Source organism: Trichoderma atroviride, chromosome 4 (assembly GCF_020647795.1).
Source record: "Trichoderma atroviride chromosome 4, complete sequence".
NCBI classification, from domain to species: Eukaryota; Fungi; Ascomycota; class Sordariomycetes; order Hypocreales; family Hypocreaceae; genus Trichoderma; species Trichoderma atroviride.
In genome coordinates this window covers 1,944,526-1,960,028 of record NC_089403.1, presented here as the reverse complement: position 1 = coordinate 1,960,028, position 15,503 = coordinate 1,944,526, and the positions used below count along the sequence as shown (strand labels likewise).

At 52.0% G+C, this 15,503-nt stretch overlaps 3 protein-coding genes across 4 annotated transcripts; 1 reads left to right on the top strand and 2 right to left on the bottom strand.

Moving 5' to 3' along the window:
* Positions 1 to 1,658: 1,658 nt before the first annotated feature.
* TrAtP1_007961 (uncharacterized protein) lies at positions 1,659 to 5,489 on the top strand. 2 transcript variants are annotated; one of them, XM_014092753.2, is made up of 3 exons: positions 1,659 to 1,984; positions 2,054 to 2,185; positions 2,262 to 5,489. In XM_014092753.2, exons 1-3 carry the CDS (start codon positions 1,969 to 1,971, stop codon positions 4,832 to 4,834), a joined length of 2,721 nt encoding a protein of 906 aa, XP_013948228.1. In that variant the 5' UTR covers positions 1,659 to 1,968; the 3' UTR covers positions 4,835 to 5,489. The 2 variants fall into 2 exon arrangements, with proteins under 2 accessions (XP_013948228.1, XP_065969824.1); XM_066113736.1 differs by having other exon boundaries at positions 2,054 to 5,489.
* Positions 5,490 to 5,500: 11 nt separating this feature from the next.
* On the bottom strand, positions 5,501 to 8,574 carry TrAtP1_007960 (uncharacterized protein). Its single transcript, XM_014092752.2, has 2 exons — positions 7,572 to 8,574; positions 5,501 to 7,486 (listed from the first exon to the last, which is right to left on the bottom strand). Exons 1-2 carry the CDS (start codon positions 7,937 to 7,939, stop codon positions 6,238 to 6,240), a joined length of 1,617 nt encoding a protein of 538 aa, XP_013948227.1. The 5' UTR covers positions 7,940 to 8,574; the 3' UTR covers positions 5,501 to 6,237.
* Positions 8,530 to 9,060, bottom strand: TrAtP1_007959 (uncharacterized protein; the record flags this gene model as incomplete). Its single annotated transcript, XM_066113735.1, has 1 exon — positions 8,530 to 9,060. One exon carries the CDS (start codon positions 9,058 to 9,060, stop codon positions 8,530 to 8,532), a length of 531 nt encoding a protein of 176 aa, XP_065969823.1.
* Between the last annotated feature and the right edge of the window lie 6,443 nt (positions 9,061 to 15,503).

The window sequence follows — 15,503 nt, the reverse complement described above, 5'->3', positions numbered from 1 at the left end:
TCCCATGCGCAGAGCTTCGCCACAGACCTTGCGCTCTTCGTTGGTCACACGATCCAGCTCTCGCTGCTCTTCTTCGCGGCCGCCTTCGACATATTTGTACTGACGAGGTGTCCACTTCTGCTCTCGGCACTTGTGGACAAACTCGGCGCTATGCTTCTTAAAAGTCACGACGGCGAACAGCGTGAACTCATCGTCGTGGTCGATCTCTACGGACGATCGAGGCACCACCATGGGTGCGAGGGTTTCGTAGCTCTTAATAAAATCTTTCTTCGCATTCGTCGGCACGGCAATGAGGTGAGTTTCAAGGTACTCTGAGTCTTGAACGAGCAGGGATGGCTTTACGATTGGGGTGAGAGATTTCGTCGCGAGGGTGCCACTGCAGCCGAATCAAGCCAATTAGCTAGGAGCAAATAGACAGATGGACAGTACTTACGTCTGTCTCCTTTGGAGCTGTGCAAGATTTGTCTTGACGGCGTTGTACTGGTTGAACTTGGACTTGACGTCGTTGTCGACTGTGTTGAGCTCCTGGACCTCAGTTAGGACGGGCTTCTCTAAACAAAACCGGCATTGTGCCGGCAACGAAGAAAGAGAGGGGTAAAGCCCATACCTTCTGAAGAGTGCCGATGAGATCAGCAATGGGCTTGTCGGCTCGGTATCTCATCTTGTTCCAGCTAAAGTTGCGCAGATAGTGATCGGTCGGCTCTGCCACAAGCTGTCAGCCCCACCATCCACATCATCCATATAGAAGCGCATATCTGGCTCGACTAACTATCGTTGACCATCTTGTACGAGGCCATCCGGTCCTCGTCATTGTTGAGCACCGTGCGCAAGGAATCCGCAACCTTGGCGACGACTGACTGGCACGCACCCTCGAGCTTGGCCAAGTCATCGGCTTGCTGGACGAGCAGGTCTAGAGTTCCGATTTTGAAGTCGGGGATGCTAAACGGCAGCACAGAGCCATTGTCGGACGTTATTGTCGCACTTAGGGACGAGATAGCCTCATCGCGGTCCCCAGAGTCGAACGCGCTCTGGGGCAGCGATATCAACGCATATCTTGACATGGCGGTGGTGACGAAAAACGGAGGTAGAAGTAGACCCGACGAGAAGAAGACGAGGAGAATGAGGCGAGAAACAAATAACGAGAGGAAGAGATAATGAAAGAAGGCTTAGCTAGATGGAAGCTCTCACGTGCAGGCTCAGCAAACAATCGTAGCTTTCTCCTTGAAAGAGAAGCAGCAGCGCTCGAGAGAAGCTTCGATCGACAGCTTAGCTACATGTATAGATTGCGACGCAGAAGCAGTTCGCGAGCATTGCCTTGGAGGTCCAGTGACAGTCCAGCTAGCAGCTCCGGTAGTGGGGGCGGCGCTCAGGTACTCAGTACGAGGCGCTGCGTGCAGGAAGCAATCTGAGACAGGCGACCCAAAGTAGCGAGTACCTCGACTGAGACGCCCCGTTAAATGCCAGCCCCTCGCCTTGCGTGGAATAAGCTCGGCATTGCGCTCTGCAGCTCGCACCTATATAACAATATTCGTCTGTGCGATGCCCTTTTCCGTGGCGCTGCCGCTCCCCGTAAGATGCATAAAACCCACGGCGCTCCGCCAGCGCTAGTCTGCTCTGGGTCGACAACATCAAGAGGACGATTTGCGCCGTGCACCGCCAACTCTTCTGGTCAGGCCATGGACATGACAACAGCCTGCAAAACGCGACCTCAAGGCGTCTGAAGGCGATACAAACGACCGTTGACCGCCCCGCAGTTCCGGACCATGTGAGGCGCCCCGAGACGGCAATTCCGGCGCCAGTTTGTTTGCTCTCGCTCGTCTTCTCCTTCGTCCTCGGCCAAAACACCATTCCGTCTCTGCCCTACACCCAGGCGGCCCTCTGCATCCTTCTCGAGCCCCAATTCGCCTCGCCCACGCGTGGGCATGAAGTGGTCTGCGGGCGCATCATCCCGGGACCTCTCCCAGCGCCATGGCCGCAGCCACAGGTTCGTCCCCTCGCCTGGTGCCTTTTCCGCCACCGTCCCGGCCCGTGTTGTCGCTGACCTTGCCCGTAGCAGCTTCTGCGACCATCATCCTCGGCGATTCTCCTGTGACTGAAGACGTGGCCCCCAAGGCTGGCGGCGCGCCGGAATCGTCTGCAATCCCCGGCAAAAGGTCTTCAACGCCGATCCGCACTTCTAGTCATGGTACGTAGGCGCAATGCTTCGTTGGGTCCGATCGAGCGGCTTTTGAGAGAATGAATATGCTCATTGCAATGCTCAGATGTCATCGATGGCCCGGATGGAGCCTCCATCCATACCACAGATGGCCGAGTCAAGAATCCTGTACCCAGCAAACTCAAGGGCAAGGCCGACAACAAGAACGGCAACTTTGGCGTAATGCACATCGATATAAATAGCTCACAGGCTGCCTTGCGGAATGCTGCCGCAAAGCGCACAAGCGAAGAGACGGAGGCGGCGGCGAGGCTGGCCAACATGCGCGGCTACCAATCCATCAAACGCAGCAAATTGGCGTGGAACCCGCAGACCGAATCAGACCCGCGATCTTCAGCCCCCGCGTACGGAGCTTCGCAAAATGGCTATCTCAATCCTCCCTACTCGCTCCCTGGACGCCCCCTGGGACCTTTACCGCATGAAGCCAAAGCTGAGCAAGCTCGGCTCCTCACTCTGCTGCGCAGCTTAAATCCTTTGGTGGTGGTGGATCAGATGTGTAAAGCGCTGGCATACTTTGGAGGCATTCCCGGCGCGCCTTCATCGCACGAATTCGACTTCCCAGACAGCGGACGCAACAATGGTCAGGGATCCATTTTTGTCGGCTGGGTCGCCGAGATATTCCCTCCAGTCGAGGGGAACCCTTCAGCGCTGGCGCTTCACCCATCTTTGCAAACCGCAGATATAGCCTCTGCCGCTGCTCCTACCGCCGTCGTTGCTCTAGATGCTCCCGCATCCGCACCAACTCAGGCTCCAGCTTTACCCGATTCCGCCAATACCGCCGCTCCTCCTGCTCAGCCAGCCTCTACAGCATCTCTATCCGAACCTGCCCGCAATCCTCCAGAGGGGCAGAATGTCACTGGTGAAGCTACCGCGACTCCTGTCAAAAGACCGCGAGGACGGCCAAAGGGGAGTAAAAGCTCCAAGCCTCGCATAGATAAAGGCATGAAAAAGTCGGATCTGGCGCTGCATTCGTCCAGCCAAGTCGATGGAGGCGGCTCCCAGTTATCCCAGTCTGATCTGGGGAGAAGGCCCGATGGATCTGTCGAGCAATCTCAAAATGGGCTCGTTAACCCTGCGTATCATGGCGATATGCCAGGCCATCTTGACCCTGATTCTAGCATCATGAGCACTCCGGGAACGGGCAAGAAGAGAGGTCGCCCTAAAGGATCTAAAAATCGACCAAAGAATACTCCTGAAGCTGGCCAGGCGGCTTCAGAGAATCCTCACGCTTTATTACCTGCTTCTTCAACCTCCAATCCCATTGCACAGTCTCCTTTATCACACAAAGCAACTGATGGTCAGAATAATATTTCATCCTTTGCAAATACGATGCCTCCCAGGCCAGAACAGCACCAACATCCCTCACCCCCGCTGCCAGAGAACGCAACAACGCAGCACGCCGCACACATAGCCAACCGTGCTCCTCAAGGAAGCCAGCCAGCGTTCCCGGCTGTAAGTAGCTGGGCTGGAGCAGCAATGCAATCGTTGGATCAATTTCGCTCCATCAACAATCACTCACATCCTAAGAAGAGAAAGGGGGGTGATCCGGCTCAGGTCGCTAGAGAGTCCTTGGCAACAATCGCCGCAACTGACCCTTCATCGCATATGCGACAAGGCGATGATACTCCGCTACATAACACTGCGTCTGATCAGACTCACATGAAGCGCCGACGTGTGTCGCGAGAATCGCTTCAGAACCCCATTTTCAATAACATTGACCCTCAGCCCGGCCGAGTAGGTATGACCACATCACCTGTTCTGAATAACAGCTACAACAGCATCTCTCAAACCATGGCTTCCAACAGCTTTGATACCCAGCTAGCTAATGCTAGTGCTGCTGTGAGACAAGCCTCGAGTCAACAGCATTTGCAACAACAACAGCAGCCACACCACCATCATTCGCAGCGGTCACCAACACAGCCTCAGCCTCAGGGTCAGACTCAGTCACTTCAAAACCAGCCGCAGCCGCAGCCTCAACCTCAACCTCAATCTCAGCCTCAGTCTCAGCAGTATGCACCCCAGAGACCTCATCCGCAGAATGCAGGGATGCGGCCTCCGCTACAGCTTCAGCATATGCCACCAGGGTCTTCAAGACCTAGAGCCCCGAGCCAGATGTACGGAAGCAGCCCAACGAGCATGTCCTCGCAAGGCTTCTATAGCCAGGCTAGGCAGCTGCCGGGCCAGCTAGGACATGCAGCCACCAATAGTGGTAGCTTTGCTAGAGGCACCGGCAGCAACCAAGCCTCGCCGTTTGGGTCTTCTTCCAATTCCAATATGGCACGGCAGAGCTCCAACGACGCCCGCACAGCCAGCTTATCACAGCAAGCATCTCTGGCAATTTCGCGCAGCCAATCGGGCCATACCCCGACAGCTCGCCACGCATCTTCTGACTTTGCCAGCAGCCAGCAAGTCCCAGCAACTTCGGCTTCAGCGCCTTCAACAACTGGCCTGGGCCATTTCTCGTCCTTTACGGAACATAGCTACCTTGACATGGACTATGGCTTGAATGAGCGCGACGTGCAAGACTCTGCGGCGGCTTTTGGCGACTCTACGCCGCTTGATGTGGCCATGGTTGAGCCTAACATGAGAGGGGGGCTATATCAAGCCATGGGTCGCCCATAAGATGGCGTTTAAAATAGAGCGTGTTTTTTATTTTCAATCTTCTTTGATCTTGATCTCTTGGTTGAATATGTACGTTTTGGCGTTGTAATGAGAGAAAAAAAAGAAAAGCAACGCATCAGAGGGAGTTTATCAGCAGCAGAATCTCACCCCCTTTAAGTAAAACGGGGCTGTTTTCAGACTTTTTTTTTTTCTTTTTCTTTTTTTGTCTGGCGCACAAATTATCAGGATGGGTTTCAGGGAGTATAGGCAAATCTGGTTTATTTTCCTATCTTTTTTTCCCCCTTGGACAGATGAGGCTTATGATGAGAGTGTATGAGAGAGCGTACAGTTTATGCATGGTGCTATGATGTTTTTTTTACCCCCTTTTTCTTTTATCATTTCTTATTCACAGATGAGAGAAAAAAATGTTTCGACAGATTTTGTATCTGTGGGAGGGAATCTATTCATCCTCTTGTCTGTTATCACGGCTGAACCAGAAGGGGTGACAGCAGAGCCGTAGACGCAACACGACAAAAGGGTCCAGACGTTTATTCTCTAGGTAGTCGCACAAAGAGGTGTATGTGTATATATACTGGGGTCTACGTTCATATATAAGTATATATATATATATATATAAGCAAAGCGTCACAAGCGAAAATAAAACGGAGTACGTATCAGTCCAAGTTTAATTTGAAATATGTTTTCTGTATTTTTTGCGACTAAATATAGAATTTTAGTCGAGGGCCAAAAGTTTTCTTCTTCGCTAGACATATTGAAGAATGAATGAGAGTGTACAATACACAAGAAAAAATCGAAAAGTTGGCTTGTCAAAAAACAGAGGGAAAGAAAAGTAAACAAAAAGCAAAAAAAGGTAAAAAAATAAAAATAAAAAAACAACAGCTTGGTTTACCAGATAGAGATAAGACAAGATAAGAGAGATTTTGCGCAAGATCTATGCGTGCGGCTAACAGCTGCGCCAATGCAGGATAAAACAGGTATTTTTTAAACCCAGGCATGACAACAGATCAGGAGGCGTTTTAAATAGCCCGAATAAAAGAAGAGACTGGAAAAAGGAAAAGTCTTTAAGAAGGAAGGGATATGACAAGTGATATAGTAGAAACAAAGCAAAAGAACAAGCAGCCACAGTACAAAAGCCCAAAGTAATCCACACAACCATTGGAATCCGTAATCTCGCGGATTCTTCCCATACCCAGAAAAAGAAAACGCCTCGTAAATGCTTCTTTGTGTCAAAACGGACACACATACACAAGGAAATAATGGTGTAAGCAGAAGAGTTCTTGCTTCAGTATCAGAAAAAAAAAGATAAGACACTCGATCATGACGAGCATAAATATGTATAAATATGGAAGGAGGAGAAGTGAGTCGCATATATCGTCGGTGAGATTGATAGGGGAGATGATTCTTTAATCTCCATCGTCGCCGAGAGCTGCGGCTGGCGGCCTGACAGATTCGGACATGTGGCGACCATAGTACCATTCATCTGATTCGTCCAGGCCATCTTCTCCTATAAGATCCAGCATAACCTGCTGGTTTCGTTTTATGTCTTGCGGCCGTTGCACGATTTTTCGATCCATAATCATGGCCTCTGCCGTTGCCAGCCATATTTGCTGCAGCTGTGGCAGGTCCCCTAGTAAAGTCCTGGCCTGGTCGCGATCAAGAGGTGGCATCGGCGCATCGGCGGAAAGACTGCTGTTGAAGACGCTATATGGGATAAAGCCTCCGTTGTGGGTCGAGTCTACTGATCCCCATGGACTCCTACGGCCCCCTTCGCTGAACGATGATCGGTTCGGAGGTCGGTCGCCGCTTGTTGACTTCTTTCGCCCAAACCCTTTCAATCCCAGTCGGCCCTTGGCAGGTGCTTCAACCACAGGTTCCTTGGTGAGGGAGCAGAACCAAACATCAACAGCGGCCCGTCGGTTATTATAGCCCTTTGTCTCCCACAACCTTTCCACCTGACGAAGCCCACCAAGACACAAGATGGCCACATGAACCTCGTCGGGGGGTCGTTCCCTCAGATAACCACGAAGGGATCGTTCCACTCGACCGACATACGTCGGCGGTCGCAGGCGGCGGCAAAAGGAGGATATGATGAGCGGGAAGACCTCGTGTACTCTCAGCAGTGTCCGGTTGTCGTACATGTTCATGATTTCTGTTTCGATCGGATTCACTGTGTACGGTTCCTTCAGCAGCCCATGTCCTTTTTCCGCAATGTATTTCAGGTGCAATTTTCGGTACGTCTCGAAAAAGTGGAAAACGGTGAAGAGCAAAGGAATCAGTCGTCGGCGCATACGTTCGTGCTGCGGTGCGAAGGCTAATTTCTGAGCTTCTGTTGTTCTTAGGAAGATATCTTTTGTGATCCATTCACACATCAGATATGACAGCTTAGCCGCAACATGGAGGCGGTGCCATAGGCCACACAGATAATGGAAATTGATGTCGCAGGAGTCTCTAAGCGGGTATAGACGAGTGGCATAGGCGGGTATATTATGGTCGAGGTGATATCGTACAATGGGGACTTCGTTGAGGGTGATGAGCGCATGCCATGATTTGGAGGTTAATCGGAGGTTGAGAATATCGGTTAGAGGGAGAGACGAGACGATCTGAATCTGGAGTTCGCTCGGCAGTGCGAGTAAGAGCTGATCAAGAGGAACACTAGACGTGGCGAAGAAGACAAACTCAAAATTAGCACTGATTTTAACCTTGTTGTAGTTGACAGGCTGGACAAGACAAGACGCACCTTTTTCGCGTCGATTCCGTGGAAGCTCTTGAAGGCGCTATAAACGAAGCTTCCACCGCATCGGGCTTGGAATGTAATAAAGATACTTTGTGTCGACTGAAAAACCCTCTCTTGTCGCGTTTCGAGTCGGCCGGCTTGACAGCATCGAACTCGGCCGGTTTCGGGTCTCGCAGCGGCAGGATGAATCTCGACGGGGGAGAGGCGTGGAAGATGGTGGCCGTTGCCGCGGCGCTGGATTCCGCATGATCCGCCTGCTGCTGGTTGTTGGCATGCAGCTGGCTGAGCTTCTCAAAGTAGCGCTCCGAGGCAAACTCGGTGATGTGCGGCGGATCCATGGCGGCGACGCGGCGCTGATGCTCTGCAGCCATGGTGGGCGATGGCGATGGCGATGGCGATGGCGACGGAGGCCAGGAGAACGAGTGACGAGGAGCGATTCTCTACGGGAGACGAGCGGCCGCGCTGGCCAGCTCGGAGGGTTGAAGACTCTCTATTACTGGGCGCAGGGAGAGAGCAGCGGTCCTAACATGGCGGGGAATGGTATGGCGACAGCCGGTAGGTAGGGAGGGAGCGAGGAGAGAGGGAGCAGCGGCAGCGCAGTGACGGCTCACGATGCGTCTGTTGTTTTGTCTCGTCTTGTCTCGTCTCGTGCTGGGCTGGGCCGGGTCGAGCGCTCTGCCACTGTGTTTGTCCGTCTCTAAGCGCGCGACGGATTCGGTGCCGGGTGCGGATGCGGTTTGGAGATGCGAGGCGGAAAAAATAAAAAGAGAAAATTAAAGACGCAGGTGCTACGCGATGCTGGCAGGACAAGGCTCTCGACAGACTGGGCGAGGATGAGGAAATGAGGAGGACCAGGCCCGACCAGTCCAAGTGTGGGAGTAAGGAACCTGCGATAATGGGGAAGAAAACGAGCGAGTGGATGCTGGCATGTGTGGGCGGTGGAACAGTGGAACAGGGCCCGCTAGCAGCACGGCTTAGTGGCAGCCGGGGGGATCTTGGGAACGCTGGGGACGCCAGAGAGGAAGAAGAAAAATAGAAACCAGACGCTGGCAAAAGGGCCGCGGTGCAGGCTCTGCAACCTTTGCGAAGGGCTCGAGAAGGGCGAGGGAATGCGCGAGCGCTGATTCGCCCAGGCGGCCGTTTGGCCGGCGTAATAGTGGAGCGGCACGGAAAAAGGTGCTGGAGCCAGCTTGGGCGCACAGTGCGCGGCGCGCTGGTGCAGCTGGTGCTTGGCACGCAGCAAAAGCGCTGCGCCGGGCCTCGGGAGCGCGCCAGCCCAGGGCAGCTCCGTACAGTGCGCCGTCTGCCTTGGGCCAACGTCCGGGGCATCTGGGGCTGGCGCCTTTAGGAGAGGGGGCGCCTCCGCTCCCCAAAGAATGCCCCCCAGAGGCGTGCTGTTCACGTCTTTCGCCCTCTGTGGGGCCAGGGCAGTCGGGCCGCACAGTAGCGCCGCGAGCGAATCCGCACGATGGCAGGTCCCCGGCGCAGCCATGGCAGGGGAAAGTCTATCCGTGGCAAAGCTTCGGCTGAGACTCGCTGGAACCCGTCGTCGCAATGTACTAGGTCGTATCGCCAGGCCGTGGTGCCAGCGGCCAGTGGCCGGCGCCTTTGCCCCGAGGTACTTGTGTAGTGACCTCTTGGTGCTCGCACTTGCATCCGTCGCGTGCGCTGCTGAGATTTTCGCATTTAGCCGAATAGGCCAAGGCGTACAGTGCCAATTCCGCACTAAGACCAAGCAGCACCATCACAATCAAGCTCAATTCAGTCACTCTCCAGACGTCAGCCCAAAGCCGCCGGCGCGCAATGTGCGCAAAGCATGCTCACCGTGCGCGGCGTGCGTCGACCACGCAAAGTCAGCAAAGGGGGAAAAAAAAGTCAAAAGCACAAAAAGTTACCGCTACGGGGCTCCTGTTCGCGACGTCGAATCTTCAATTTCCCCCGACCGAGTTGCAACGCCTCGCTAGGCCGCCTAGAGTCGTAGCGCTGGCTGCCATCCAAAGCGGCTGCCTGGCCGTTCGTGGTCGTGCTTTTGTGCTTGTGCTCTAGATTGCATGCGTACGAGCCCACTTCACAAAGCACTTTCGGGCCACAATCGCGATCCACAGCCGCAAAGCATCCCCGAGATGGTCGTGGATCCAGATAACAGTTCCATAGAGATAAAGACTAGGCGGGTGTCGCAAGTGCTAGCACTGCTAGCCCTACTAGGTCCTACTAGCACGCTGCTCGTCATTCACCAGTCGCAGGGTCGCCATGGGAAGGACCCCCAGCGCCGGTACATACGCGATACCACCACTGTTGGTCTGCTGTCCTCGTATTGATGCAGAGGCCGTGCGTCGTGGCCTCCAGAGAGGAGACAACAAACAACACACTGCACACTGCACACTGCACCACGGCTGCTACGACGAATAGGGCTCAATGGCCCCAGGCGTGTTCCGAGTGCCATTTTCTAGCGCCTTGCGTGCTGCCCTGCGTGTGAGATGCAAGCGCCCATTCATGAAACCGCCTTGATTCATTTGCCTTGTGCGAAAGCCGCCAGCGACTTCAACTCAATTCCCGACGTCGGTTTTTTTTCCCGAGCGCGGCTATTGCGTGGAATTGGAACGTCATGCGTAGTCCAAGGGTGCCAGAGTCTGCTATCTCATCTCCCATTATCTCTCCATCTCCTCCTATCTGGGTAACGATAACATGAGAGCATACATAGTACGACTACTACTGCCTTCTGGGTAAATCTCAACGGCGCTTCATCAATCGCGGTCGACAAGCTGGTCCCATGGGTCGATGAAGACGAGATGACGACTACGGGATGGCCTCTCTACCTACATACGTACACAGTCTACCTACTCCTTACACGGACATATCCAGAGAACCACATCGGAAGTGTCCAGCCCTTTATTCCATGGATCTGTTCTTGTCCATGCAGCCGACGTCCGTCGCGCTACTATCCTAGCCGTGGCGTTGCGGCAAGGCAGTCTGTCCCGGTCGAATTATCCCTTAGCGATGGAGATCGAGACACGGATACACATACATATTGTTCCGTGCACTACGGATAGGGCTGGAGAATGAGCAACTGGGCATAAAGCTGCAGCTTTGTCGGGGTCCTGTAAGGGTAGCGTCAGAAGGGACCAAGAGACGAGACGCCGCAGGAGGGAGGAAGCCACCGCGGCCCTACTCCGGCCGTTTTGGTGTCTCATAGAGTTGTCGATCCAAACACGAGAGAGCAGGTCGACGGCAGTGAATGGTGACTGGTCCAGTCCATCCATGCCCTTACCCCGAGAAGCAGGACCCCCACTCCAACCACGGCTCAAAGTCTTTGGGTTTGGCAAGACGTTGCACAATAAGATGGGCGGCATGGTGCTGGTGTTGGTGGTGGTGGTGCTACGTCGCATCTCCATGCTTTGCCTCTCTCCAGTTAGAGTACATGCCAGCAACCTGGTCTTGACGGACCAGGCGCCGGTGCTGCTGCCCTCATGGCATCTCGGTAGATGGGGATGATCATGAAATCATCAATTCATCGAAAAACTACCGAAGCCGCCTCCCCCTTTCTAATTAGCTGCCTACCTAAATCCGTCGACAGGCGTCCAGAGTAGGTAACTTGTTGATCCCTAAATTGGGTAATGATAAGCAGCATGGCCGGGGAAAAAAAGCAGATTTCCTGAATCGTGTCAAAAAAACTGGTTCTGCCGGGAGATGGCACATATGACGCCTCGGTCAGGCGAGGGAAAAATAAGGCCGTCGCCTTCGCCGGGCATATCTCGATTCAGGTGCCTACCTACATTGGTAGGAGGTAGGTACATGTAGGAGGCAGTAGGTTTGGCATTGCATGTAAGAAAGCTCTCTGGATCGCCCGCAGCGGCGGGCCTTGGAGCACTGTGGCCGTTTCGAATTGCAAACTGTGATCCGGCATCGAGCAGCGATCTTGCAAACCCCCGTACCTGTCAAGGTCAAGGTCAAGGGGAGCTTGAGTTTTTTGCTTTGTCTTTGCTGACAATGATCTATTTCTAATGTACGAAATTTCCAGAAGAACAAGGAGACAACAGGCCTTGTATACATCAGCCGCCACCTGTCAAACCAAAATGGCCTCAGGGTCCCAGAAACACTGTCAAATAAGCCTCCTGATAAGCCTCCTGGGAAGTCCAGCAGCATAAAAGTGATCGTCACGTGATGCCGAACCCTCCGGCCCCCAAACCGGACCCCGGTGACGTACACAGGACACATCCAGGAGAAGATCAAGGTGAGCGATAGACAGCAGCCAATTCGTCTCCATACCTGGCATTCCTATCTCGGCGGGCTCGGAGTAGCCCCAGCGACTACCAGCACGCCAAAGGTCGCATCGGCGCCGCCTTTTGACCAGAAATACTCCGTTAAAGTAGCGAATACTCCGTTCCAGCTGCTTGCTCGTACGGGGCACAGCCAGAGAGCATGTATACTGTAATCAAACTTCATAATTGCGGCGGGCGCTCTTTCATTTGAGATTACCTCATCCTTCTTAACCCAGCAAGGCAGCAGAATGCAACCTCAGACGGAGCTTCACCACCTAGGAAATAGGTACTCCCACTGTGCTTCCCTGTGGCATTACTTACTTACGCCATGCCTGGCTACGGGGTGAACTGGCTGATGCTTTGTAGGCACCAGCCCCGGGGCATTGAGATGGAATTCCTTCAAGTAACCTTATGGCCAAGGCGTCACGGACAATTACCACCGTCAGGTATTCTCCTACAAGGGTCTCGGTAGTAACACCGAGAAGGAGCTGGAGATGCAGGTGAAGAGCAGCTCACATCAAGCAAATCACAGAGCGCCGCGAGGCATGTGAAGAAAGCAAAGCTCCGCTACACTAGGCATAGCTCGCTATGCAATAGACGTTTCAATCTCGCCTCGTCGAAGGACCGATACGGGCCAGCGTCAACTTCCGGATTGATTGGCCCAGCTTGCCCATCCATGCACACCGATGGACTGGTTTCTCGGAATATTTTCTGTTGGTACACGGTTGCATGTAGCATTTGGGTCTTTTTTGCTGGTCTCGTTTTACCTAATCACAAGTGGTAGGTAGCCCAGGTATAGCCTCAAAAGCGCCAAGGATCAGCAGGATTGATTGGGGAGCTGCTCATTGACGCCGGAGACGCGCGCAACCACTCGGATGATTCCGTTGCATTCTGCTCGTTAATGAAACCTCCCTCTCGGAAAAGCTGTGCTACCCTGTTCGGGGCGTTTATAGGGCCGTTGCTGGATTTCATTGGTGTAGCCAATGCCTCGTCGGTGAGGGCAGCAGAAAAGGAGGGATTGCAATACAAACCACAAGCAACACTCACACTCACACACACACACTGGAAGAGAAACGCATTCTCGGAAATATTATCCGATGCAGCCACGCCTCTGCTGAGATGCCCTCTCCCCAATTACTGTAGGCCAATTAGGAGCTATACTGTAATGGCAGCCTTGGCGGGAGAAAGCCACGCCCACGCCCACGCCCACGGCCTCTCCACTTTCAGTGTCTCGGCCGGACTTTTTGGGGGGGCATTGACTGGTCGTTCTTTTTGTTCCAGCTTCAATTGGGGGCCGCTATTGATATGGCAGCAGATAGAACTGGGTCAGGGTCAAGCTGTTATTAATCTATGGAGACACTTATATGGGGTTGCCAAGCCTTAATCAGATGGCCAAAGTACAGTGCAAAGTAACTGATAATTAACCATCCAGACTCTGTCTGGTGTTAGTATTACAATCTCAATGTCCCAGTACAAGCAGACGCCATTCAATTTGTATTTGCTACGAGTACTGGTACTACTACTACTAGCTTGTCAAATCCGATAAACTTTGTGCCTCTAAGGCGACGGAATATGCATGGCTTTAGCCGTTTAATTAACCAGCCTTTACTCTAAAAATTCACAATTCCCGGAGCTGAGGATATTTAATGGCCAAGCCATCTTGTAGGATTCTAAATGGCATTTGGCCTCTACCTGCATCTCCACCATATAGATAAGGCTGTGGCTATACATACTTTTCTTATAACGAATTTGTACATTTCTTGCGCTGGAAAAGATACGTATAATGCGAGATCGGTAATCACGGCTTCATTCCGGAGGCACTTTCAGATTCGGCCGCCTTTTTTTTTTCCCCCAGGCTTTTTTTCTCTGGTCCTCAGCTGATGATGTACGCGGCGCCGATAGGGCCTTCTCGGCGTTTTTATTTAAGGTGGCGAGTGGAGAATTGTACCTATATCACGGCGCAACTGTCCAAGTCGCTTAACCGAGGGCCTCATGTCTGTGCAACGTGTAACGTCTTTGTTTATGTTTTGAGATTGCTCTGTAATATCTGCCACCTTGCCGGTGGCTGATGAGAGGCGTCACGTCGTGGTCTCTATGGAATACCCAAAGACATGTAGCCTCTCGCCGAGTCCTTCACAGCCAGACTGATCGCTGACTCATCGTTATCATTTTGCGACTTCAAACGGGGAAAAGAAGCGTTCATTGCTGATGAGTGGAGGGTCATGTCGCCATCTCATCCGGCGTGCTATTAATAGCTTTTTCTTCATTGTGCGGCTGATAAGAGAGAGCCGTCGGCCAACAGCTCGCTTGGAGGACAAGCAGGTATGTTGGGTTGGTAACGTTGTTGGGCTACTTTGGTCACGAGGGTGAAGGAAGCAGAACCTAGTTGACTGCTCCGTACCCAGTGCTACTGTACGAGGTAGAAAAAGGCCGTGTCCTTTTTCCGTGATGACAGCTGGAACGCTCGAGAACTTCCTTGTGACCGCGAGAGGCTGCTCAGTGTTTCGAGTCCCATCAGGGAATTGTAAAAGGACGTCCAAGAGTAGAGTAAACTCATAAGAGAGGAAACAAGTTTTGCCATCTTATCCAATACCGATATGGTAATAAACGTAAGGGATATTGAAAGAAAGCAGCCGGAACATGGAAATGCTTGCTGGACTCGTAATAAGATACAGAACAGAAGATATATATGGCCAGGGGTTGAGAGTTTGCGGCCGTTCTATGCACAGTAAGCTCCGAAGTAGAGTCCTTAAATGATATGTTGTAAAAGAAATTCTGTAAACGTATTCTTTATACTTTATTTGTCCGCGGACTGGAAGTAATGAGGGAGTGTTTTATGTCTCATACTGCTCCATGTATGAGAGACCTCTCTCTACCTGTGAGTCAAAGCAGTATATAGAGCACCTCTTAATTTCTTCCATAATGAAGTACATCATGCAATATTAGAGTGCAGAAGCACTGTAATATATTCACTTCATTCACGCGAATTTTGTTTTGTATTAATGTCGAAAAAGTAAATCATGGAGATTTGAAAAGCATGGAGTTTTACAATTCAGGGTAGCATACTGTAGAGTGGTCAGACTTTTGGCCAGTTGAGTAAGACTGCGCGAACAGGCCAAGAAGATCAAGATTTCATAAGATGGTAATCAAATATAGGAGTGAGTGTTTTTTTCTCGGATTCCACTGAATAAATCTAACAGATATAGCTGTAGAGTGCGTGATTACCTGAAATTTTGGTAGTTTGTCGAGATGGGAGGAAGCCTCGGATGATGTCTTTGAGGTAGAAACGTCAGCTTAACTAGATGCGAGAATTACCAGGCGGATATTTAGCATTTCCAGCGCTCGAGATGGAAGCTTGATATATATCTATATATTAATTAAGGATAATCACTCTTCTGTTCTACCTATCATCTAGCACTCCGACTACATGTACCTATCGCATACATGTATATAGACTTCTACTGCTTCTACTGCTTCTACTGCTTCTACTGCTTCTACTGCTTCTACTGCTTCTACTGCTTCTACTGCTTCTACTGCTTCTACTGCTTTACTGACTCTACTGCCGCTAATCAGTGTATCTCAGGAATTTAGATACTCTTAGATGTAGAATGACTGCCTTGTTGAATTATATCTTGGTTATTGTATAACTTAGTCAGTGCACTAGATAACTTTTTCT

Excerpts from the sequence above, each read along its gene's own strand:
- TrAtP1_007961 (XM_014092753.2), top strand. Across the intron at positions 2,186-2,261 it reads GATCCGCACTTCTAGTCATG|ATGTCATCGATGGCCCGGAT; the intron begins GTACGTAGGCGC and ends TGCAATGCTCAG.
- TrAtP1_007960 (XM_014092752.2), bottom strand. The coding sequence starts at position 7,939 with ATGGCTGCAGAGCATCAGCGCCGCGTCGCCGCCATGGATCCGCCGCAC. Across the intron at positions 7,487-7,571 it reads ACGGAATCGACGCGAAAAAG|TGTTCCTCTTGATCAGCTCT; the intron begins GTGCGTCTTGTC and ends CGCCACGTCTAG.